This window comes from Muntiacus reevesi, chromosome 14 (assembly GCF_963930625.1).
Source record: "Muntiacus reevesi chromosome 14, mMunRee1.1, whole genome shotgun sequence".
Taxonomy (NCBI): Eukaryota; Metazoa; Chordata; class Mammalia; order Artiodactyla; family Cervidae; genus Muntiacus; species Muntiacus reevesi.
Window position 1 is genome coordinate 58,979,301 of NC_089262.1, and position 26,639 is coordinate 59,005,939.

The window sequence follows — 26,639 nt, forward strand, 5'->3', positions numbered from 1 at the left end:
CTCTTAACCCTTCTCTCAGGATTTCAGAGAAATACTGAAGCTTAGTGCTGCATCCAGTCCTCTAGATCAGTGCCACTCGAAGTTAGGTTCAAGGATCAGTAGCAAATAAGAGAAGGATGGGAATGCTAAACCTTGGGCCCCAAACGATTCATCTGCACAGTAAAGTCAGAGAACTGTTCCACATGACTGGCTTTCAGACTTTTGATGCCACCCTCAGTAAAAAATACAATTTGCCTTGCATCTCTAATACACATATACATATCGATAGATAAATCAAATGAAACAAAAATTGTATGATGTATTTTCATATTTTCTAGTCTGTGCTGAAAGAATCAGTAGTCTAAAACAGATTTCTTTTAAAAATTAGCAAAACAAGGATAATTGCTATGGGTGGGTGATGGACACGTGGGAGATGATCTCTCTCTACTTTTAGGTATGTTTGAAACTTTCTGTTGTAAACAGCTAAGGACACCACCACGACCCCTGGTCCTGTTCCCTTTCAGCATCTGAGAAATCTTGTTGCATTCATTTCCTTTTCTCCTGCACATTGAGTTTTTCCCAGTAATTCAAATCCTTTTATAAACACAGTAAGACTCCCCTCTTTTTAAATAACTTTCTATTGACTTTATCAGCTTTCCTCCTTTTCACTGTCGGATGTTGTGAGCACCTAATGAACACTTGCTTCCCATCTCTACAGTCCAGCCCTCCAGAAATCAGTCTTCCTTCATTACTCTGCTAACCATACTGTTATACAAAATCACCTACAGAACAAGTAGATAAAGAGTGACAGAGAATTGAGTCCCCACTTTAGTAGACTCAATCTAGATTTGACTTCAGTCTTTTCTGCTTACCCCAAGTCGTCTGGAGCTCTGTGAAGTTTGCAGTTAGGGCTTCATGTCACAGTCTGGTTGTTACTCCAGTTGTCACAATCTTTCTAAGGCTGTGATGGTCATGCATGTGTTCTGAAAGTCAATTAATATAACGAGTGCCACTCTACCCCACTGTCAGATATTTGCCTATAAGATCCTGTCCACATTTCATCATTATGAGAACCCACAGTGGTACTTACTGTCCTGTATACCACATCATGTACAAACTTCCCCCTTCTCCCCAGGTTCCTAGCTCTTCCTTAGTAGATCTCACCCTTTCTAGAATTCAGTGTTATTTCCTGTTAATCTAGTCGCGTTCTCCCCTCACCACCTTTCCCCCGCAGTTCTGTGCTGTGTCTCATGCTGATTCCCACACCAGCGATGCCAAACCCCGTCCCTCCTGTGCTGCCCCTCTACTTCCACCACGCCTGCTCTTTCTGCTGCTTGATTTCTTTTTTTCTGTTGTTTATACTGTCACGTGTCACCTACTCTGTCACTGTTTTCAGATATCTTTATGTAAATATGTCTTGTCTTTTCAAATAGATTCTAAGCTCTTTCAGGGCAGGAAGCATACCTTACCCTTCCCTGTGTCTCTCACACAAGGAAGGAAACCTCTGAATATGAATATACAATAAGCACCTAAATCTTATTGATTGTTTTAAAATACAAATTATATTTGCTGAAATTTTGGACATATTAAGAAGTATAAGATGTAAAGTCATCCTATTAAAATCTTTTTAGGTTGGAAATTGTTTAGAAATATTTAATAGAATAAATCCTCATGACTGAAGAATGAAAATATAATGAAAAGAATAGTAACCTCTGTGATTTCCTGGCAGTTACTACTTCTGGGCCCTGTGCTAAGGGCTTTACTTCACTTGCATTATCTTAGGATGACCCCATGAGATCAGTATCATGATCTCCACTTTATACATGAATCGATTCTCACAGACAAGCCTCCCCAAACCTCTCCATAGCATGCAAATGGCAAAGCCTAGATTCCAGCCCACACATGCGCACATGCTAAGTCGCCTCAGTGTGTCTGACTCTTTGCGATCCCATGGACTCCTCTGTCCATGGGATTTTCCAGGCAAGAATACTGGAGTGGGTTGCCATGCTTTCTTCCATGAGATCTTCCTGACCCAGAGATCAAACCCATGTCTCTTATGTCTCCTGCATTGGCAGGTGGGTTATTTATCACTGGCGATACCTGGGAGATTTCAGCCCATGTCTTCCCAATTCTAAAACCTTTAGCCATTACAAGATCCTGCAAATAAAGATTGGAGGGTCTACTGCATTAACCCAAACCCGGGGGGCCTTTTTTCCTACTAAATTGAAAGCAGTATCTACTTCAGCTTCGCAATTTTGTGTTTTTAATGTATATCCCACCATTCCTTCAGGCAGCATTCCTTCAGAGCTCTGTGCCTTGGAACAAATCCTGTAGACTTTTCTTGGCAGCTTCTGAGGGTGAGAACTGCCCTGCCTTCTGGAAAGCAGATGCTTGCTTGGTGCCTGCCTCACAGCCCACATTCTGCCAAGAATACAGTGTCTCCTAATGCCAGGAAGCAGTGCTTCCTGTTGGGGTTTGTCTCCACAGTAGGTTCAGATACAAGACAAGGGACATAGATAGTGATCACCTTGAAGTGATCCGGTTACTAGAAGACGGTTTGCTGCAGTTAGAGGACAGGTTTACCCTCTGTGCATTATACAGTACTGTGGCATAGTTTCTAACAACTGATTAGAGAGGGACCAGGAGGAAGGAAAAAGTGGTAAAGTTGAATCAAATGGAAGAGATGTGAAGTATTCCTGAATTGTGTGAGTCCTCCACTGTGGGTTGGCTCGTCTTCACTTTTTCCTTTCAGCTTTCCTGCTAGGTGCCCTACCAACTGATGGTCTGGATATCTTGGTTACTTTTTTTTTTCCCTCCCGGGTCACCTGTAGATCCAGTTCTCTGGACTAAGCCTGTTTGGACATTAGTTCTCAACCTTTACATAAGCATCACCCAGGTAGTAAACAATGTACATTCCTGTGCTCCTACTCCCAGAGACCCTGTGCAGGGGATCTGGAGTGAGGCCTGGGCCTGCGCCCTGTGACACAGATGCACTGTTTCACACCCCATCTCTGATGTTCAAGACCAGCCAGTGATGGGAGCTGTGTGGCCATGAGCCCCTCTCAGTGGCCTCTGCAAGGTGCTGGGTTCTGCCCTCCCCTTCTCCCTGAGGTCAGACTCCTGAATAGTCTGAATCAGCCTGAGTGATAGCCACCTCCACACTGTGCTTTCTTCCAGAAACCTATTTGAGAAACCTGGAAGAGAAACTGACCCAGAATAAGCTCATCTTGAAAGAGGAGTTGAGAACTCTGCTTCATTTGTGTGCATCCCGGGACGACGTGGAGCTGGCTAAACATGTCATTTACAGGTGAGGCACTTCCTTAGAATACTGCCAGCCTTTTCCCACTGCTTCCCTTTCCTGAGCAAGTGCATACACCTGGAAGATTTCAGCTATCTTCAGCTACATTGGTGACTTCCAAGTCTCTTGTCCAGGTGCCTGCCCTGAGCACCACATGTTTATATTCATTCATTTAACAAAAGCTTATTAGGTTCCTACTACATGCCAGATGCTGAAGATAAGAAAACAGATAATTCACGGCCCAGGAGATCACCAGCCTCACTACTCACTGAGTCCACGCACACGTCCTCTAGCCTTCACGTTCAGTGTGTACAGACCTCTGCCTGCTCTGACTGCTCTCATCCTGACCAGTCTTCCTTTCCCCTGATTTCATCTGCTCTCCCGTGTCCACTCCCTGGTGTCCCTCACCCCAGCCTTCCTCTCTGTTCCCATTACCTCTGTGTTAGTTCAGGCCTAACTCCTCTCACTTGGACACTTCAGTGGGCTCCTGACTGGCCTCCCTACTCCTGGCTTATGTCTGTTTATCGTCTCTGATCCCTCATCAGACGGAACTCATGTGTGATCACAGTCTGCTGTTCGGAAACCCAGCAAAGGTGTCTCCTGGGAGCAGGATGTCACCAAACCAACAGGCTTTATTTCTAAAAATAATTCATGGCTTCTTTTCACCATTCTTTAAAGATACATTTCTATACATGGACCTGCACTTGTACATTTACAGAGAAAAATACAAGTTACTCATATGTAGAGTACTGGAAGAATATACACCCTAAGTTAACTGTGGCTCTTTGGAAATTATACATTATATTTTTTGTTTGTTTAAATGTATACTTTTCTGATTTCCCAAACTTGTCTATAAGAGACATGAATTATACAAATTTCATTGAAAATTTGAAAAACACAAGAAATATATTACACATTTTGTAGCTTTGATTGTCTCCTTCTGCATAACCAACCACAACAGAACTTAATGACTTAAAATGATAACTTATTATTTCTCACAATTCAGTGAGTCAGGAACTGAGGCTGGTCTCAGCGGGCAATTCTTACCAGTATCGGCTCAGTCACCTGTGCACTGCAGTCAGATGTAGTGGGCTGAGCTGGGAGGTCCAAGAAGGCTTCATTGGCACTTCTGAGGCATCAGTGTCCCTACACCTGTCCCCCCCTCCCCCCCACCCCTGCCATAACTCACCATTCACAAGTCCAGCTGGGGACACTAGCACACAGCTGCAGGCCTTGCAGAGCTGCCCAGCACTGGCACATCTTTTCGTTCCACCCCATTCTCCTGGTCAGGGCAAGTTAGCCACCCCTGGTTCATGGGGAAAGGGAGAGGATTCTACCTGTGGATGGATGGAGTAGTATGCATGAGGAGTTGATGGCAGCTATCCTTGGAGCCTAACACATCCAAGAAACCAATGTTAATATTTTGATATGTTTTCCCACCAATTTTTTTTTTATCATGCAAGATTTTGCAGTTTTGGTAGGGTTTATTTTACATAGTTGTGGCTATTACTGTGTATGTAACAGGATATTTTGTTTTCCAGTTGGCATTGTAGCATAAATGTTTTTGCTTGTTAACACTCTAGGAATCATATTTTCATGACTATACACTATTCCATTATAGGTTGGGTATTTTAATTAACTGTGCCCCTACTGTTGAATGTCTAAATCATTTCTGATTTTTCACCAGGATAAACAGTGCTATGATGAGCAAACGCTATGTGTAAAACCTTCTTTTGGGGATCAGAGGACAGGAACCTTTTAAAGCTTGTCAATACAGACTGCCAGATTATTTTCCAAAAGGGATTATGGTAATTCACAGTCACACTGTATCTGCAAACCGAAATCTGCGATTTCAGTTTCATAAAGTTGAATCATTTGAGACCTCTGGCTCCTTTTGCTCTTGGTTTTCTTTTTACTAGCCAAACCTATCAGATGTTTACAAGAGCAACAAAACAGGATAACACTCTAAACACTCTTTCCACTCTTATTTTTGTCGTAGCGTGTGACTCATAATCCCTTTATTGCCGCTAGTAACTCTCTGCCCGGTTGCTGTCCTTTCCCTCTGTTTGTGGACAGCTGGATGAGTTGGGGGGGTGGTCCTCGACCTCCCCAACCTGTTTTCTTTCTCTCTGAGACAGGCTGCCCCTCATTGGGGAGAAGAGCAGTGAGCTGGAACATAAGCTCCTTATTGAGCCAAATACAAGGAGCAACGGAATCTCCTCCTGGTTTTGACCACATGCTGTTTGGTTTATAGGGGATTTTAGATCCTCGAACTTGAATGTCTCTCGTCAAGAGGAGGTGACATATTACCTCTCTGATTTTCTAGCACTTTCATTAGTGTGAATGTCATTTTAGTTGGGAAAATTTTCATGTTAGTTTTGTTGTTAATCTGACACACATTTCTCCTGAGACTATTTACTGAAATATGTTGATTATTTAAAGATATTTTCTTCAGCATGCCTTACATTTTATAAGAGGTAACGTATATGGAAGACTTACCGTGTGCCAGGCATATCATCTCATTTGATCCTCACAAAAACTCTTTTGAGTCCTTTTCTTATCTCCACTTTACAGATGAGGAAACTGAGGTACAGTGTGGTTAATTAATTTGCTTATGGTGACACAGTAAGTAGAACAGCTGGGATATGAACTGTTATTTTGGAATCAAGAGTCTAAAAGTCCTGAATCACTAACTATACCACCTGTTAGTATGTGTTTCTTCTTTCCTCCAGCTTTACTGAGGTTCAGATGATATATGTAAATTTTACATTTTTAAGATGTACAGCTTGATGTTTTAATATGCTCCGTCTGCTCAGTCGTTCAGTTGTGGCAGACTCTTTGCGACCCTGGACTGTAGCCCATCAGGCTCCTCTGTCCTGGGATTTTTCAGGTGAGGATATCGGAGTGAGTTGCCATTTCATCCTCCAGAGGATTTTCCTGACCCAGGGATTGAACCCACATTTCCTGTGTCTCCTGCATTGCAGGTGGATTCTTTACCTGCTAAGCCATTGGGAAGCCCCTGATGTTTTGATATGATAAGTTAATTCATAATGACTAAATGAAACAATGAGTATTTTTATAACTTTGATAATTGGATTATGAAATGCATCTTTAAAGGTACATTCATCATTCTCTTTGGTAGTATATATATTTAGAATGGACTATCCATAATGCTGTTATGACTTTCCTCAGTGATTGCAGCAGAAGGTTAAAAAACATTCTATTAAAGCCAGAGCTTTTCCCCATGGTATCTGGGATTCAGTCACATGATGAATGAATCTTCCTAAAATCTGATTTACATGTAATCATGAGTTCCTTGTTTTGTCACCACATTGTCTTCCTGGTGTCTGAAGCAGAAAGAGTTGATTATTGAAAGGAGAGATTTGCGTGCAATTTTCAGTTCTGCAGTTCTAACTGGCAGACTGGCTACTTGTAGAAATCCCAGGCCACATACATATAAAACATCATGTCTTTGAAATTAGCCTTCTTCTAAAACTAAAATTTCAAAGCTGCATTTAATTTGTTTGGCTCGGCGATTATGGTTCACATATACCTTTCCCTGAGCCAAGAAAAAAAGGAGCGATAGGTCTAGATTTTAAAATGCATCTACTGGTTGTTGCCGTCCTATATGGGGGTAAAGCCAGACATGAGGGGGATGGAGCATCACCCCACTCCTTTCCTGGTTCCTCTCCAGAAGCACAGAAAGAGACGGTGCCATCCTGATGGGCTTACAGATGCAAGACCCCTGCTGTTCCCCGACATGCTCACACTCAGTCCTAGCAGGTTGCTGGTAAATTTGAGAGGATGATTACAACCTGTATTTTACTTCTTTTAACTTCAGAGTTTGTGGGCCTCTAATGAACCTTGTTTGTTTGTTTAAATGCCTAACATACTTCTGCTTTCCAGGATTTTCTGATGATGTTTAATTCTGCTCTTTCCCCTCCAGACTGAGAGGACTGCACTCTTTGCTTCATGCCCAGCACCGAGCAGAGTGCATGCCACAGTCTGTCTGTCCTTTTCCCCAATCGCACTGTTTGGCTCACTGAATTATTTTGATTACCAGGTACCATGCAGAGAACAGGAACATCACTTTGGGAGAGTACAAGTTTGGACCACTTTTCATGAGGTTGTGCTACGAGCTGGATCTTGAGGACTCTGCGGTGGAGCTCATCAAAGACCAGGTTACTGTCTCCTGGTGGCTTTCCCTGCCACCATGATTTCCTTGTGCTGAGGAGGGCGTGTTTTCAGTGATGTTAGGAGGGGCAGCTCTTCTATACACATTATTCCTGGGTTAGATTTTCACAGAAAGGCTACTAGGTTAAGGGAACGAGCTCTTCCCTGCGTTTTTAAGGTGTCCTTGGAGTCACTGCCTACAGAGAGGGGTAGGTTTCTTCGTACAGAGGTGAGAACCGGTGTGGAAGAGGTGCAGGTACAGATTGCAACGTATCCACCCACCTTGGACGTACATCCACCGGGGACCGACACCCGCTCCTTGGAGGCGCGCTCAGTGGGGACAGTCTGAGGCGGCCGCCTTTCCTGTTCTTCATCTGCGCTTCTCTCCTACTTTTGTATTTTTACTCCTGGCCAAAGGCTATGTTGACAGGTGGTTTTCTGTTTTCAGAATTTCTGCTTTCACATAATCTGATTTTCTTTTCCTAAAAGCAAAAGTAACAATAATTATTTTTGTAATTATGCACTCAATATTTACCCTGTCCTCATTATTGTTCTTAAGCAGTCTACATATTTCATTTCATTTGCTTTCCACAATTACCCTGACCAGGTAGGTACTATTATTATTTCTATTTTATAGGAACTCAGAGACATTATAAATCCATCCATGGTCAGAAACATTTATTAAATTAGGGGACTAGGCCTCCCAGGACATTTTAATAATTTTAGGAATCTCTATGACTAGGTTGTCCTTTTGCCTCTTATTTTTTTTCATATAAAGTTTCTATCTGTGGAGGAACTGTTAATTCTCGGCTTGTCCCTATTTAAAGGACCACAGGTATTAAAAAGATGACCGTAATATATTAGTAATCTAAGAAGAGGTGGCTTCAGAACAGTATGGATTAGTTTGAGCCTATTTTTTCTAAAAGGATAAATATACATACCATATTTACATTATAGTATATATGTTTTAAAAATCTAGAAGGATATACATTAAACTACTGCTTTCAGGGGAAGAATTAGATGAAATCCTCACTTTTTAATTTTATATATTTTGGTATTGACTATTTTATAATAAGCATACGTTACTGTTACTAAAATTAAAGAAAAGTTTCACTGTAATAAATCAGAGCCATGAGTATAACAATGAAACAAAAAGAAAATGGAAATTTTTTTTTAACCTACCTGAGTATGAAGCATTCATGTATGTGTTTAAGTTTCCTGGAGCAGTAGAATTAACTGAATCAGAGTCATGTGCCATAAAGCCTAATCCTGCTCCCACCTGCCTTGTCATGTTCCCTGCCCAGAACCCTGCCGTGCTGCCAGGGAGGGAGCCACGACCCACAGGTACCCATGTACACGGAGCCCTTGGACTGTGGCTAGTTCAGATGTACATGTGCTGCAGAATAAAGTACATGATGGATTTTAAATACCTGACATAAAAAGGAGAATGGAAAGTATCTCATTAATAATGTTTTATATCAAGTCCACGTTGAAGTTTTGGATTTAGTGGGTTAAGTAACATATTGTTAAAGCTGATTTCATATCTTTCTCTTTACTTTTTTGAATGAAAGTACTTGAAAATTTAGAGTCACGTACATGGCTCACACTTGAGACTTGCTTTCTCCTTATGGACAGGGCTACTCTGGTGGCTTCTCACCCCACTTGGCATAGATCTCGGAGCCCTGACCGTGCCTGCAGGGGCCCTTCATGGTATTTCAGGTCCTGCCCCTCTCCACCTTGCTCACTGCACTCGGGACCTTCTTGTTCTTTCTCAGACACGTCAGGCCCGTGGCCTCAGACTGGAACGCTCTACAGAGCATCACTTCACTGAGGTCTCCTCGTCTCAGAGAGCCTTCCCTGACCACTTCTCCTCGTCTTTGCTATCCCTCATCCTGTTCCATTGTTCTTCACGGCCTCTACTGATAACCTGAAATTTTAAGTTTTTGCTTGTTTTATTCACTTGTTCATTGTCTCCTCTGCCAGGATGTAAGCCCCCGTAGGTAATAAGCCCTACTAGAGTTTAGGGCAGGGTCTTTGTCTTGTTCATCATTTCTTTAGTCTCAGTGCCTAGAAAGGGTCTGGCTAATTGGTTCTCAAAAAATAACAGACTGGCACAAGACATTTAATGGTGTATTTGAATAGCATGTGTCACATTATCATGGCATTAAAAATGTTGAGAACCACTGTTTCAGTGAATTATTTCAAAATAATAAATAAATAATAGTAAATAATCAACTCTGTACTGTTTGCCAAAAGAGGATCCTAGTTGCACAAGCCTGTCCTGCCCCTGTTCTCAAGCGCACTTCCAGCTGCCATTTCACGTTAATACGCTGCCACCCAGGTTCCAGGACCATCCCCACCAGATTAATCGGCCTGGTTCTCTTCCTCTATGCTTGGCAGAGCCACGCTGCAGAAAGACGTTCTTCATTGCATTTCTGAAACCTGGAGATCTCTGGCCATATCTCTGGCCTCTTGTTCACTGTGCCCACTGCCAAGGCATGATGCCAAAAGAGTGGGCAGTATTTAAATTTTTTTGCTAAATGAATGAAGTTTGTACAAAAGCAAGTCCTAGACAGAGAAGATGCAGTGTAAGTATTCTCTTAATAATTTTAACTTTTAACCAAACTGTATTGTTTTTCTTCATTAGCATTTACGAGGTTTCTTCTCAGACTCCACATCATTCAATATTTTGATGGATATGTTATTTATCAAAGGCAAATATAAAAGTAAGTATCACATTTTATGTTTGCTGAAAAATTCTGTCTTTGCAGGTAAAGCAATTAGGAAAAACAATGGGCCATGTAAAAATGACCCTTTTATTCCTGATGAGTGGCTGGAATTATGGAGACCCCATTCTTTAAATGTGACTACCGTGCTACATCACATGTCATGACTTAAACACCCCGGTTTTTACTTATGCTGTGGTGAAAATAGGTTTAAAATATTAGTTCTTCCTGTATAGTTTGATAATTTATTTTACAATTTAGTTAACTAGTAAATGACTTTGAAAGTTTTTATTGTGCTGAAGCATACTTTTCAATACATGAGGCTAAACAGATTGAACTCTGGGAATCAATAGTAGAGGACTTGGAACTCACTTGAATGCATTTAATGGCGGCCCACTCCTGGCTCTTTGCAGGCGCATTGGAAGTATTGATTGAGATGAAAAACCAAGATCTGAAGTTCAACAAAGATACCTATGTCCTTGCTTTTGCAATTTGCTACAAACTGGTAAGACTGTCTTCCCTAAACTTTTAGAGCATTTTGGGTTGTGTTTGACAGAGGATTTAATTTTTTTCCCCCTCTACAAATAAAATTCAGTTCCTCTGAAGTCTGTTTTCCATCTGGTGCAGATATTTCCATTTTAAATATGTTCATTTTTAGAAAACCCAAGTTAGCCATGTCAGACAGTCCTATCATGGGAAAAGCAATTTTATCATCTTTCAGTCTTCTCTGGCATTTGTGTAGATAATGAGAGCAAGAAACAGTATGCTGGGTTCAAACTCTGCTAGAGAGTCAGTCCTCTTGCTCACACTGGACTTCACCAGACCAGTTGTGTCTGTGGCCCTCTCCCCTGGAAGTCTTGGCATCCTCAGTGGTGAACGCAAGGGCTGCTTTGTCCTCGTCTGAATTCTTCTGTGATCGCTAAGTTGGAAGTGATGTCTCTCTTGCGGATTCCCTTGACTGTGCTCTATTTGCAGTCACAGACATGGCACTCATAACACTGCCTGATACACAAAGTAGATGCACATTGCATCCCCCATAGAGGGTAAACTCCTTGACGCACCGTTATATGCCAGCACCTAACAGCGTCTGGTTCACAGCTGATCTTTAATAAATGTATGTGACATTAAAATAAATCCTTTGATAACAGACAGCATGACATAGATCCCTATTCTCATCACTATATCAGGATTGTTTCTGGCACTCCACTGTTTCTTTATTACTTACTGAATGCATAAATGGTAACAAGTACTGCAGTGACCCAGGTTCCATGCATTATTGTACACATTCTTGCCATTTTAACTTTGGAAACTTAACAAAACCTCCTTATACTGAAAATGAAGGAACACTAAGCAAGGTAGAATATGGGTATTGAAAAATTTCCCTGAAAAATAAAGCAGTATTAACTTTCCAAAGCAAGAGGGGCAGCTGGTTACAGAGAAAAGCAACCAACCTGGAAACTGAACATCGTGGACTCTAGTCTCAACTTTAGCAAGAACTGGTTTTGAAATCACTTACCCCATTTGTGAAATGAAGTGTGTGGATTCAGGAGTCAGCAGGCTTTTTCTTTAAAAGGCCAGATAGTTAATATTTTAGACTTTGTTGCTCTGCCACTTATGGTCCCTGTCACAGCATCATCTTTAGTTTTACAAACCTTTTAAGAAAACGTGAGAGCCAGTCTTGGCCATAGGCTGGCTCTGGCCCCAGGGTCATAGTTTGCTGACTGCCAGATTGTTAGATGATCCTTTCCAAGTCTACCACTTTATGATCTGTGAATCAGGCCAATGCAACACACACTTGAGCATCACTTCTTCAGCACTGTGACACCCAGTTTCCTGACCTTCTTTGAGATGCCTCCCTGAGTATATACTGAAGTGGAGCGAATTTAACTCTACTGCTTATGAAGGGCCAGAGGACTTTTCCCAGAATAACTCACTGCACTCAGTGGAGAGACGAGTTGAAACACTGGTCACCCATTACAGATTGCAAGTCGATCCTGGGATCTGTCCTCTCTCATTAAATTCAGGTGTTCCTTTAGGATTTGAGTTGTGAATCACGTCCTGACAGACACACACACAGGTACAGAGCTGATGCTGCAGTCATAAACCTCACCCACCCAAAACGCAAAGGAAGAGAATTCTGTTTCTCCACTGCTCTCTGCTAGTTTGTGTATCACTTATGTTGTTAGGTTGTTTGGGTTCTGTTTTCATAGGGTTCTTTCATGATTTACATTTAAAAAAGTTTTCATGTTTTCAAATATTTGACTTAAGATGGATATTTTCAGTTTGGAAACCTCCTCAGGAAAAGTTCTGTGTGTTGCTGAGCTTTATTCTGTCATCTGATGTGGTTGAAGTACATTAGATGCTTCACACTTGTATGCTGTGGTACCTATGTCTGAAAACCAGCCTGCCTGGATGAAAAGTAATCCGAATGTTTGCTGGTAGAGCTGCCCCAAATCAGAAAAACCGACAAAGAGCTAAAAATGGAGTTCATTTAGATTTGAAGTGCTAATGTGTAGCTAACTGAGCCTATTTACAAATGGAGCTCAGTCTTTTAAGTGGCTTGAGATAGGCTCCAGGAAGTTCTTCCAAAAGGAAATCTGGAACACTGAGCACCACTAATCAACTTACTAAACTTAAAGGTTTGTGACATTTATTTATCGAGCAATGCTATCTTCCCCAGAATAGCCCTGAATCTTTTCAAATCTGCACCACCTTAAGAGAAGAAGCCCTAATCAAGGGAGAAATCCTCTCCAGGAGAGCATCCTGTTTTGCAGTGGCACTGGCTCTGAACCAGGTGAGGCTGTGGGGTACGCGTAAAGGCACTGGGCGTGGGCAAGCGTGGCTGCTCTCAGGTGTCCCTGCTTTTCTTTCTTTATCCCTCTGACTGTCACAGAAAAAGGTCCCCTTAAGGAGACCAGGGCCCCTGCTGCCATGGCCACCTGCATCCACACCTCTGCCTCCAGAGTGTTTGCATCTACAGCTGAGGCCTAACACGCGCTGCTGTTTACCCGTGACTGGGGGAATGCTGTGGAAAATCAATGAGGGAGGCTGCACTTGGAGAAAGTTCTTAAATCATTAAAGCTTAAATTTCAGATGATTCATTTGCTATGTGATGTGCCCAGAGGACAGTTTTAAATCTAAGGCTCTCCATAGTGTGTTTCTAATAAATTCTTCAGGGGAACAGTATTCCCTGAGTTCCTGGTATCTAAAGTTATTTGTCTTTGTTTGTTTGTTTGGTTTTACCTGAACTGCAGTTTTGCCAGATATAAAACTGAAGTGATATTTCCTTTCCTGGAGGTTTTCTTTGGCATTGTTCTCTCTTCCAGGGTGGAATGTTACCATGGAGAAATCTGAGGCCTGCCTGATTTTTTTTCCCCACTTCTGAGTGATGTGATCTTGTTCATTTTTCTCATTTCTGACCTTTATATCCATGGAAACATGTTTTCGTTGGGGTTTCTTCATCTGTCTGTTCTTTTCTTTTCCTTTGTTTTGCTGTAATCCTTTCTTTCTTTTTTCCCCACATATTGTCTATGGATAGATCCCATGCTGGTTCTTTTTTGGTTATTCGTCATTGAAGAACATATGTTTCTCTTAGACCAGACATCTGTAGAAGACTCATGTCAGAAGAAACCTGGCCATGCTGCCATGGTTATATGTATGGGGTTTTCTACAAATATAATAGGCTTTGTTTCTCCCTGGCTGATGGGAATAGGCATGGAGGTGATTCAAAACAGTCTCTTCCCTACTGCTGCTACAAGTGACATACCGTTTCCTGCAAATATGGCTGATCTGTGTAAATTCCTTTTTTTTTACTTTATTTATTTTTTATTGAAAGATAATTGCTTTATAGAACTTTGCTGTTTTCTGTCAAACCTCAACATGAATCAGCCATAGGTGTACATATATCCCCTCCCTTTTGAACCTCCCTCCCATCTTCTGCCCCATCCCACCCTTCTAGGTTGATACAGAGCCCCTGTTTGAGTTTCCTGAGCCATACAGCAAATTCCCATTGGCCAGTTATTTTACATACGGTAATGTAAGTTTCCATGTTACTCTTTCCATGTGTCTCACCCGCTCCTCCCCTCTCCCCATGTCCATAAGTCTATTCTCCATGTCTGTTTCTCCATTGTTACCCTGAAGGTAAATTCTTCAGTACGGTTTTTCTAGATTCCGTATATATGTGTTAGAATATGGTATTTATCTTTCTCTTTCTGACTCATTTCACTCTGTATAGTAAGTTCTAGGTTCATCCACCTCATTAGAACTGACTCACATGTGTTCCTTTTTATGGCTAAGTAACATTCCATTCCATACCACAACTTCTTTATCCATTCGTCTGTCAATGGACATCTAGGTTGCTTCCATGTTCTAGCTATTGTAAATAGTGCTGCAATGAACAGTGGGATATGTGTGTGTCTTTCAGTTTTGGTTTCCTCAGGATGTATGCCTAGGTGTGGGATTGCTGGGTCATGTGGTGGTTTTATTCCTAGTGTTTTAAGGAATCTCCATACCGTCTTCCATAGGGGCTGTATCAATTTACATTCCCACCAACAGTGCAAGAGTGTTCCCTTTTCTCCACACCCTTTCCAGCATTTACTATTTGTAGACTTTTTGATGAGGACCATTCTGACTGGTGTGAGGTGATATCTCATTGTAGTTTTGATTTGCATTTCTCTAATAATGAGTGATGTTGAGCATCTTTTCATGTGTTTGTTAGCCATCTATATGTCTTCTTTGGAGAAATATCTGTTTAAGTCTTTTCCCCACTTTTTGGTTGAGTTGTTTATTTTTCTGGTATTGAGTTGTATGAGCTGCTTGTATATTTTGGAAATTAATCCTTTGTCAGTTATTTCATTTGCTATTATTTTCTCCCATTCTGAGAGTTGTCTTTTCACCTTGCTTATAGTTTCCTTTGTTGTGCAAAAGCTTTTAAGTTTAATCAGGTCCCACTTATTAATTTTGTTTTTATTTCTATTACTCTAGGAGGTGGGTCATGGAGGATCTTGCTTTGATTTATGTCATTGAGTGTCCTGCCTATGTTTTCCTCTAAGAGTTTTCTAGTTTCTGGTCTTAGATTTAGGTCTTTAATTCATTTTGAGTGTATGGTGTTAGGAAGTGTTCTAATTTCATTCTTTTACATGTATCTGTCCAGTTTTCCCAGCACCATTTACTGAAGAGGCTGTCTTTACCCCATTGTATATTCTTGCCTCCTTTGTCAAAAATAAGGTACCCATAGGTGCATGGGTTTGTTTCTGGGCTTTGTATCTTATTCCATTAGTCTATGTTGATCTGTATAAATTCTTAATTAGCTCACATCTGCCATCAAAAGGATCCAGAGATCTCATTACTAGTCTTAAACTCTCCTACCACCATTGTAAAGAGAAAGTGAGTACTTCAGGCTGTGCCCTAACCTTTGAGGACAACTCTGAGCACTTCTGAGATATGCAGCCATGTCCTCCTCTTACTGCTCCATCCAGAGCTCACCCAAGCTCCATTTCCAATGTTTTTGGCAGTGCAAACCTCTTCTGTGGTTTGAGGTTTCTGCTAGGTTCTAACTAGGCCAAAAATGGGTTTGCAATTCTATTTCTCAAACTTGCTTTTCTTTTGAGAGCTCATTCCAATGAGAGAGGGGACATGACAACTTTATGCCTCCATCCTAAAAAGTGGAACTCAGGCAGGTTGTTTAAACATTAAGGAATATGCCACAGTAGGAAACATTTTACAGAATGTTCATTTTTGATTACTAGAAAACATTCTTTTCTCTGTGGACTTCAAAACCCTAGGGCACCATGGATAGGACTATCTTGACATCTTTAAATCATCTTTATTACAGCAGAGTAATGTTTATATGACTTGAGGGTCTGACTTGTTTTTCTTCCTTCTAGAACCAGCTGGCAAAAGCTATATCCATTTTTTCTCAAATCATGAACCCAGAAAGCATAATCTGCACTAATTTAAATGTAAGTAACTTCTTTATGGTTAAAGTAAGGCTTGAAATGTAATAAAAGAGATCTTTTTTTTTGGTTTGTGTACAACAAATGACTTTTGATGTCCCAAGGTCTTTATTCATTCTGTTCATTTATCAATCACTGTGTCAGAGTTATAGTAGAGCCCCGTGAGAGGAGTCAACCCAAGCCTCCAGGTGTTTAGAAACAGGTGGGAAACACAGACATGCTCATCAGAAGAGGTGGATGAATGCTTCAGGTGGAACACAGGAGTACAGAAGGCCGTCGATTTAGAGAGGCGGGGGGTGGGCTCTGCAGTCTCTTCACTGAGACTCTAGGAAAAGCCTGCATGCTGACTGCCTCCCATCCGTGGTACCTGACTCATGGGGCCAGTGTATCCAGTGCATAAAGTGGTGTCTAACCTGGTAAACGCTGAATAAATGCTCGCTATTCTCATTCTTACTCTGCCAGCCTGCCATGGCCTGTCTACCCAGTGAGTCTTCCTCACATTCCTGGGGCAATGAAAAGATTAATAGACTCTCCTGTCATTAAAGACACACACAGCACCCACTCAGCCAGGCCCTGTTGAGGCCCTGCTTATATGCTGACTGCATTTGTGTTGTGGGGAGTTGAAAAGAAAGCCCCGGAACTTACAGTCTCCTGAAACATCAAGGGAGCAAGATGAGGAAAACACTGTCAGAAGAACAGAAATGTGTGAACACCAAGATGCCGTGAACTGGGAGAGCGGGCTAGCCAGAGTGGTATTCCAGGCTGGGGAGCGAAGGGCCAGCCAGCTGCATCTAACAGAGGAGCCTGGGCAGGAGAGAAGTGCTGAGCAGCATTCTGAGGGACAGGGCTGGGGGATGGAGGGATGGAGGGGAAAGGGCATTCTCTGTTGGGAGATTAATTTTGCTGAGGGTTCTAGTTTGAGGCTAGTTTGTTAGTTCTCCTCCTAGCTCTGATTCCTTAGTCAAAGGTACTTAACCTCTATGGACCCTATTTTTCCTTTTGTCTGAAATAGCACTAGTAATAATACCTTCTTTCGTTATGAGAATTGAATAAATAATGCATATAGAGTATTAGCACAGCACAGTTAGTGCCTGGCATGTAATCAGTGTTCATTGATGTTTGCTAATACCAGTAGTATTTGTTTAAAATGAAATATGTTAAATAAAAAGGATTATTTATTTGTAACAAATCCTAGGACCTATGAATAGGAATTGGGCAGAACTCCAAGCTTCCGTGCTTTTAGTTCTGCTCATAATTACCCTCAAATGTCACCCCCAGACCCATGCCCAGATGACTTTCAAGAGAAGGACTAGATAAGCCTTTATGGTAAACTTTGGGTAACAAGTTCCAGCAAGAAGTCTGAGATAAGAAGACTGTGTATCTGACTTCATATTTACTTTTCAGAATGCTTACCCAGGAGGGAAAGATGAACCTAGGGAACCAGAAAGATGGAGACAGTGATAGCAGAGAACCTGCCTGGAAAAAAGAGAAAGAGGTGGGTTTAGAAGGGAAGAGACTAAATATTAGAAAAACATCCTAACAGACCTTGTGGTTGGCAAAGGGCATGAGCCCCGAGCAGGGATGAGCGTCAACGCTCAGTTAAGAGCTCACCTGTAAAGCCCGATAATGGATCTGACATAAACTGATGAATGTCATAAGAAAGGGAGAGAGTGGTCCCAGAAATGAGTTCACAAGGCATCAGTGGCGAAGCAGAAGTGTGAGAAGAAGGCAAGGACGGAACAGCAGCAGGGTGTCGAAACCCAGGAGTGCTGACAGCCCGCCGCCCGTCACCTGCAGGCGGGCCCTGGCCCGAGAGGCACCAGAGCAGAAACTGCGGGCCAGCCTGTGACGCTCTCAGCTGAAGCGGATCCTGGAGTCAGGATGGCAAAGGTCCAAAGTCCAGAATCCCAGGTCATTTGAGCCAATAAGCCCTACAGACCAGGAAGCTGGATCTTTCAGCAGACATATGTGATTTTTTTTTCTTCTCTGCTTACTACCGGATGTGAATGACTCTGGGTCTCTAAGTAAATGTCTGCTTCTGAGAGAGAGTGCCTGCACTGCAGATGCACTCATCTCATGACTGGAGAGCAGCAGGCCTTCTAGGACTCCAGGCGGTTCACAGCATCAGGTGGGAAGGAAACCCAGGGGAGCGTGAGAGAGAAGGTTTACATGGATCGTTAGTAGCTTTTCCTAGAGTTGAAGTTAGTGTAGGGAAATCACAAAGGGTTGGTGAGAAATGGAAGGCAGTGAGCTTGGCAGAATTTTCGTTTATTTTAGCTGAGGTACCATGCTAGGTACTTTTATTTGTTGGCTTACTTTATACAACTTTATTAGAACACTATTTTTCCATATTATACATGTGGGAAATGAAGATTCAAAGGGTAAGGACGTTACCTAGGTTCTTGCAGCTGATTAAAACAAACCAATCTGTTTGACTACAAAGCCTAGGGTTTTCCCACCACTCCAGACCTACAGAGATTAGCACTGTGTGCCTTTTATCTAGGATTAGAACTAACTGCTCCTCCTGAATAAGGAAGGGAACACAGGACTGGATTTTAAAAAAATGAATCTGCTGTTGGTACACATATTCCATGTCCTTGAATTTACATTCCTCATCTGTTCAATCCTTGGCTTGCTCTCCCAGTTGTTGTGAGACTCTAGTAATGATTTTTTTTCCCCCAAATGAGAAAGGCATGGTAGAAATAAAACACGAGCCTGCCGAGAGCTAAAGTGTCCATCTCAGTCGGAAGAGAAATCCAGAGCATGGTAGGGAGTGCCATCGTGAGCCAGGGCACCCCAGCAGCTCCTCCTGGGGGAGCTAGGGGGCAGGGGAGACAGCCAATAAATACGCCAAGAAACCTTGAATTGATCTTGAATATGAATCATCCCCTCCATGAACTGGGTCATGGTATTATCCACTGTCCAGAAACTTAAAGAGAGTTTTCCTGTTTAAAAATTGTCACTCAGGCAATTCTTCCAAATGTCCTCTGTAAATTTCTCCTATTTCAGTAGACGCCTGCTTCCTCTTCTTGGGGATGGTGAAAAAGAGATGGTTGCCATTCTCAGGTTTAGAAATCTTTCAGATTTTGGGTCTCTGCTATTAGAGCAGGTCTTTAAAAAATAATTTATTGGGCCCTAGCTTCTCCAAGGCTGAATCATCTACTTAGAATCCTTAAGGCCAATTTGTTAATTATTCAGAAATGGAAACCTGACAAGTAGGCTGAATAGAGAGTCTGTTCAGTCAGTATCAGCAGAAATAAATGAAGTTGTTTTTTTTTTTCTTGATCTTTAAAAATTCATGCCTTAGACTAAAATCTTTTCTTGCTGCCAGTTGGAATTTGAACTTACCTAATTTTTCCTCCTCAACCTAATTTTCTTTTCATTGAAATTGCTCCTGCTGCTGATACAGCCCAAAGGACCTGGTTTCCCATTTCTTAGCTCATGCTCCTTTCACATGGAACTGATGCAGCACGTGATCTCACCGAGGCATGTGCGTGCTAACCCTGACCTTCCGTCTGAATTTAAACTCATACATCCCAAAAGAACCATAGCCCCGTCTGGAGCATTGGTGCTCAATGTCAGAGGATTGCTTTTCACTTCCAAATATGTCTGAAAGTATATTTCAGGCCAACAAAGGGGAGTTTTCCACCAATTTTATTTGAATTCTAATAATTTCTGTAGAAATCTACACCCATTTTGGAACTGAATTACTCTGCAGGGGAATTTCCAAGGGGTCAGTTTCACTGCTTTTATCATTTATCTAACACAAGTGAATGTTTTAATGTTTGTTTCTCTACTAAGGCCACCCTAAAGTCCTAGCTCAGATGGGAAGTCTCCTAGGCTGCCCAAGTAGGAAAGGAGGCAGGACTTATTATAATTTCTCATTAAACCCTTTGTGGCATCATCTCACTTAATATGTTTAAGAATCGCATTTGACTGGAAGCAAGGCAGACTCTACAGATAACAAAAGTCTATACAAATAAGAGGCTTTCCTTTTCTTCCAAGTAGAAAACCAGAGGTGGTTGGTGTAGGTCTGGTATGACATTCCATGATGTCATCAGGGACCTGTATTTCCACACCACCATCCTAAGCACATGACTTCCATCCATTACATCCATTCCAGCAAGAAGCAGGAGACTGCGGGAGGACAGAGAAGTTGGTCCCTTACTGTAAAGCAGTTGTCCTCCAAAGAGAAAAAAAGAAAGCTTTCCCAAATGTCTCACCCAACAACTTGTACTCACGTATTACTAGCAAACGCTTAATCCCATGGCCACATCTAATTGCGCACAAACCTGAGAAATACAGTTTCTGAGTTCTATACATGACAGTATCAGTTCTGTTATCAAAAAAAAAAAAAAAAAGGAAAATGGATACTGGTTAGAAAATTAGCAATCTCTACCACACTGTGCTGTTCTACTTCAAATATAGCAAACTTGAAAAGAAAAAAGAAATGCAAATTTCTCCATGTTCAGGACTTCTGTTCCCTTTTTTGGTCAAAGGTGTCCAGTGACTTGTTAACATTTCTTGAGGTCTCAGAAAATCAGAGGGGCGGGAACTGTGTGTTCTTTGAGTTTTTCTTAGCCAAAATTCCCCCTGCTCCTTGCTAATTCAATTTTCCTAGCCTTTTGTTTGAAATCTGTAAGATGAAAGCAAAGCACTGTACCCTGATTTAGCTTTTCTAATTGTACCCCGAGACTTCAGTTTGAGACAAGCTCCTAGCTTTAAATTTTCTCTTTGTCTTTCATCAGTAACCACCTCATTTATGTTGCCCGTCATAAATATAGTTCAAGGTACTGAACCTCATTCTTGAAATCCCTATTGAATCAGAGGTAGCTGCTGGAAGCAAGAAAGAAACTGGGAAAGAACAGCTGAAACCTTCCAGGTGCACATCCCTGATAAGTCTCTAGCATGAGCTCCAGGAGGTTTACACTTGCAAATTGCATGGGGACCTACACTCCTTTTCTCATTTCTTATTGAGGGTTTGCTCCGTGCCAGGCACTGCAGATGTAGCATCAACAAGATAGACTTGTCCTTGCCTTTGACATGACAGACCACTGCTGGTCAAAATGGGATTGGTTTTTATTAACAAAACTGTTTAAGAACTATTAAGACTTGGAGATTTTACTCCACTTCCAAGCTAATAATAAGAACCTGTCACAGTTTCCTGGATGTTGGCAGAGAACAGGAGACACCAAGAGATGAAGGTGGTTTACTACTCACAGCAGAGCAGCGGTCAGAGGGTGAGCATTTTTGCATCAGTTTCTTGAGCCCAGTCCCACAGAGCAACATGAAGAGGTCCATATGTCTCTTGTACACACAGGGGTTTATATTTTAAGAGAGGAACCATGAACTTGGAAAACTCAAATCTCTTAAAATGGGCAGTAATGATACCTGCCCTCAGCTTTGCATTGCAAACACTGTCTGTCTTCCCCTGCTGCTGGCTCTATAGACATGGTCCCGACTAAAGGCAGTCAGTACTTCCACCTGACCGTGAGAAACCCATGGAGTGTTGTCTCCTGACAAAGAATCCTGCCTGTGTTCTGAACACTAAACTTAGATCGGGTCCTTTGGAGTTAGGCTACTTGGGGTCATTTCATTCTGTTCCATAGACCAAAGATAACCCCTCATCCTGACTGTATGTTCTGCAAGCATACAATATTATAAAATGGACTAGTAAGAAAATTTAGCTAGTTTTGTATAAAAATGGAACATCGCTTCCAGAAAATCTCTTTCCTAAAGATAGCCTTAAAAATGTTTATACCTTTTGATTTTATAATTTCACTTACAGGCGTCAAGTCTAAGAAAGTAACAATTTTTTAAAATATCTGAACATTTATTGATAAAGATGGTATTGTTCTATTTGATGCGTTATTTATATGATGGATTGCTATGCATTCACCATTTAAAAAATGAGGTTTTATTTTTTTCTAAAACTTCCTGATGCTATGAGAAAGTATTCATTTCATAATAATTGATCAAAAAGCAGAATTGGAGAGATTAATAGACTTGAAGGATAATACATGAGATTGTAAACAATGGTTAACATTAGTTGGTGAATTCTGAATTATTCTCATTTTCTTTAAACTTTACTGTATTCTTTAAATTATACCAATGAACACTGGTAATGGGGTACAGCGGAAATGTGTTCTTTTTTTCTGGTATGTTAATTGTACATGATGGAAAGTAGTTAGTGGTATCACTTTGAAAGCCAAGTACATTATCCAGTTTGAAAACTATAATATAAATAGGAGGGCCTCGTTAAGACTTTAATCAGCTTCCACTTTATACTTGAACAATCTCTATGCTTGCAATTTCCTATCCAAAAAAATTAAAAAGGTAAAAGTATCTTTTGCCCCAGAGCCAGTCTTATGAGGTTGTCTGATTGTCATATTCTCTGACCAGAGGAAATAGGAGGAAGAAGCTAACAGTAATATTTATTGAGGACCTCCTGTGTGTTGATGTTTAATGTTCACAATAACACAAAATGTGAGCTGTAAAGGTATCTTCCTCATTTTACAAAAAAAGATATTGAAAGAGAGACTGAAAACCTGGCGAGAATCACTGAGCTATAACTGCCGGCGCCAGGGCTCTGACCCAAGCGTGTCAGACTCCAGAATCCCTGTCCGCTCCATTGCTGCCTTGTGACAAGTTCTGAAGCGTGGTGCTTTGGTTAGCTACTGGGAAACACATTTTTTGGCTGGTGGGCATTCATTCAAACCACTTTTGAACCTGTATACAGAAATGATTTGGAAATAGCATGAAAAGCATAGGCTCTCATGAGAAGCCTATAAATGGAGGCTTCTCTCACAGGGCGCATTTCTCAGTGCTCATTACTGGCTCAGTTTGGTTTCTCTTATTTCTTCTTTTTATTCAGATTATGATCCATATCCAGTCAAATATGTTGAAAACTCTAATAGACATATTAAAGGATGCCACAGAGGGAAATCTATCAAGATTTGTGAAAAGACATGTATTCTCAGAAGAAGTGGTAAGTGTGCGGTTTCTGCAGGAATGAGGTGAGGGCGCACGAACACTCTCAGAGGCCCCCTTGGTACCTTAATCCTGCAGGCCAGCTCCTTACAGAGCCTGGTAAGCCTGGCCACCTCTCTGTTCCTGCTCTAAGACTTCTATATGTGAGTGCAACGACTTTTCCCCTCTAACACGACACATCCTCCGAAATTCTAGGAAAACTTGTTTCTTCTACATTGTTCTTTTCCCGACACTGTTTCCATGACTGTCAGCTCTTTTTCTTTTTTCTTTTTCTTTTCTCCTCAAGCATCCAATTCCTTCTCCCTGTTCCTTACTCTCAGTTGATGACCTTGCTTCCTGTTGCACAGAGGAAACAAGCAATCAGAGGAGAACTGCTGCCACACTGACACCTCCTCGCCCCCTCCCGCTCCGCCCTGTCTTTCCTCCCGAAGCCGTGGTGACTGCAGGCCCCGCTCCAGAGCCTGGGAGCCCAGCCCCGCTGACCCAGCCCAGGGCACGAGCCCAGAAGTGGTATCAACTTCTGAGCATCATCTCTATCGCTCGCCTTCCCTGTGAATCATCCCACAGGCAAACAGTAGGCTCTAGTATCCCTCATCCTCAAAAAACAAAAGCAAAAAAACTCCCCTACTTAAACAAGTGAAAAGACATGGCAGGCGTTTAGATAGGAACAGACAACCTCATAAAGTCAGCCCTTCCCAAGTTAACGTGATAATGTAACACGCCAATAAAAATACTGTTAGGTTTTTCCTGTAGTTAAGGTTTAGTAGAAAGAGAAAACTAGCAAGAATAGCTGTGAAAACGCTGAAGGAAGAGGTGCTAGACCTGCCAGATATGAAACCATAGCAAAGCTTCTCTAAGCTCCTGAACAAACCAACTGATGGAACCATATAACTGTTTTGCAAAACTATAAAATAAAATAAAAAGAAGCAATTTCTAAGCACAGAGCAAAATTAAACAAATGTCATACTTTTAAAGTATGGCTTAAGTACAGAAAGAGGAGTTATTGTAAGTATTACTTACAGTCCATGGGGTTGCAAAGAGTCGGACACCGCTGAGCGACTTTCACTTCATAGCATCTAGACAAACTTCACACTGGAAAATACTGATGGTTTTTCTCTGATTTTCCCCCTCTAAGCCTATAAGGCCGATTTACTTAGAAAGCTCACCCTCTAACCAGTGCGTCCCCTGGTTGCTATGAGGCCACTTGGGGATCTGCTTGAGAAGTGAATTGATCCTACAACTCCAGCAGCTTTGGAGCTAGTTCTAAATATCAAGGATGTTGTTACATCATTAAAAAGAACTAAAGTAAGTAAAATGTTGATTTTGTTCAGAAGGTAATTTTACATTCTAATTCTGAGTTCACCCATTTCTATAGACTTAAATCCCATTTATATACTTACGATGCTAATATTTACACCCCTGGTCTAGACCTCGCTCCATGCCTCAGACTCTGAATGTCTCACAGACACCTCAGTCTTGCTTAAAACACAGCTCTAGGTCTTCCCTCCCTAAATCTCACCCTCCCATCTTCCCCATCTCTGACCACCCCCATCACCAGGTTACTAAAGCCCAAACTGGAAGGCTATCTCTGATGCCTCCCTCTCCCTCTCCCCTTCAACAATAAATCCTTTCAGTTTAATCTCCAAAATAGATTCCTAATATTTACATCTACTTCTCCATCTCTTCTATACATTTCTTAGTCTAAACCATCACCTGCCTGACGACGGGTGCCCCAGGATCAGTCTCCACATCCTTGTACCTCTAGTCTCCACACAGCCTTTAAACTCTACATCAGATACGTCCTCGTTTGGACCCTCTGAGGGCTTTTAGAATAATTCCAAAAAACTTACCACGAGCTAGAAAGCCCTATATCATCTGGCCCTGCCTCCTACTCTGACCGTTAAATTGGACGCACTTGACTCCACGCTCTTGACCTCCTTTCCCTGGTATGTTTCACTGTGTAGTGTGCACCACTTGGAACTCCCCCCCAACTTTTATAAAATATCAGGGATGGTTTTCGAGTGCTAATCCAAATGTTGTCTGAAGCTTGTGGGATTCCTTATTCATTCATGCCTCTGTGTGCCCCAGTACCCTCATTTTTACCACTTAAGTGCATACTTTACTTTTTTATTTTTGCATTTATCTCTCTGCTTCTTGGAGGATAAAAAGAACAAGGAAGAAGTCTTGCAGGGATGTAACGATATACTCTTGCTTTTTTTTCAGCTGGTCAAAGTGAGGGAAAAAGTGAAGGATGTGCCCGCTCTCCTGGCCAGATTTGATGAGCTTAACAAGAAACTGCACGTAAATGGCCAGGTCACCGAGTACACTCTGGATGCCCTACTCTGCCACACCCCCAGCGACAGGCAGCCCCACACCGTGCTGTTAAACAAGAGGACAGTCAGCCGTCGGACCTTCCAGCCACTCAGCCAGTCCCTGTGGGCTGAGTAACCCTGGGTTCAAACTTCCGGTGGGTCTGAGTTGGAGGGGTCTGCCTTCAGTGACTCACTGGCTTCCTAGGAAATAAGGCATTGTATTCCAGTGGACTCTATATGAATCATCACTTGGTCTCCTCCTTGCATTTCCAAGTTCACTGGTGCTGGCATGCTGCCTTGAGACATTCATATTTTGTGCCACCATGAAGATCTAGATACAGGAAGTGGAAAGCTCGGCTCCTGAAGGAAGGAGGCTTCTCTGTGAAAAGGGCTGAGGATCCTTGAAGGAACATGGCCACGGGCTCCAGTCCAGCTCCCAGAACCAGCGTGGAACCCAATAAGCATTAGTGGAAGGAATTTCACTGTAAGTGGCCATCTGACTAATTTTCAGGGGACTAATTACTTGCAGATTATAGCCTTACTGAATTAAGGAGGTCTGAAACTCTACGCTACCATCCTGGAAAACAGTCCAGGATATTCTCACTGCTTCTGTCATTGTTACCTGTGAATCTCGACAAGACACCAGAACCCTCATTTTTCTAGCTGTAAAATAATAGTGCCTATGTGACTCTGCATACTGTTATGAAATTTTCACTTCAAGGTTCAGTAGGGTCAAGTTTTTTTCAAAAATTAATTTAAGAAATTGAAAGTGTCCTGAAAAAACGTTTTGTTTTCTCAGCAGGACAAACAAAACCAGAATTGAACTCTCAGAACTGATAAGCCAAAATTGAGATGGTTATCACTTTGGTCATTGGCAATCTATGTGCTTTTCAAAATAAAAGTCAGTACAACCTCATATCGCTCTCTGTATTCCTCAGTTTTCTATGTAGGTCATAATACTTGGTCCTATAGTTTGTCTCATTTGTTAATGATTTTTCTCTCCTTGGATGCTTTATTTTTATTTTTTTAAATAGATATGTCATGACAGCAGGTCAGAGCTTCCTTGTAGAGACCTGTCTCTTGAAGGTTTGAAGCCCAGCCCCTGAGGGGTCATGCCCTTCCTGAGGGCCCCGCGGTGCTGCGACCTCCCAGCCATCTTCCTGGAGTGCTGCAGACTCCTTATTCAGTGCTGCCTCTAAAACCAGGG

At 41.8% G+C, this 26,639-nt stretch overlaps 1 protein-coding gene across 3 annotated transcripts in view; it reads left to right on the top strand.

The window, feature by feature from the left end:
- Window positions 1–26,348, top strand: part of PTCD2 (pentatricopeptide repeat domain 2) — a 28,551-nt gene extending 2,203 nt beyond the window's left edge. For 2 of the 3 annotated variants that reach the window (XM_065905667.1, XM_065905668.1), the window contains 8 exons: window positions 3,157–3,286; window positions 7,341–7,458; window positions 10,098–10,176; window positions 10,590–10,681; window positions 12,857–12,970; window positions 16,062–16,136; window positions 23,005–23,118; window positions 25,344–26,348. In XM_065905667.1, coding sequence (XP_065761739.1) covers window positions 3,157–3,286; window positions 7,341–7,458; window positions 10,098–10,176; window positions 10,590–10,681; window positions 12,857–12,970; window positions 16,062–16,136; window positions 23,005–23,118; window positions 25,344–25,568 — 947 coding nt within the window. In that variant the 3' untranslated portion in view covers window positions 25,569–26,348. The remainder of the gene's footprint in view (window positions 1–3,156; window positions 3,287–7,340; window positions 7,459–10,097; window positions 10,177–10,589; window positions 10,682–12,856; window positions 12,971–16,061; window positions 16,137–23,004; window positions 23,119–25,343) is intronic. The other variant, XM_065905670.1, reaches the window with a different exon arrangement.
- Window positions 26,349–26,639: the final 291 nt, after the last annotated feature.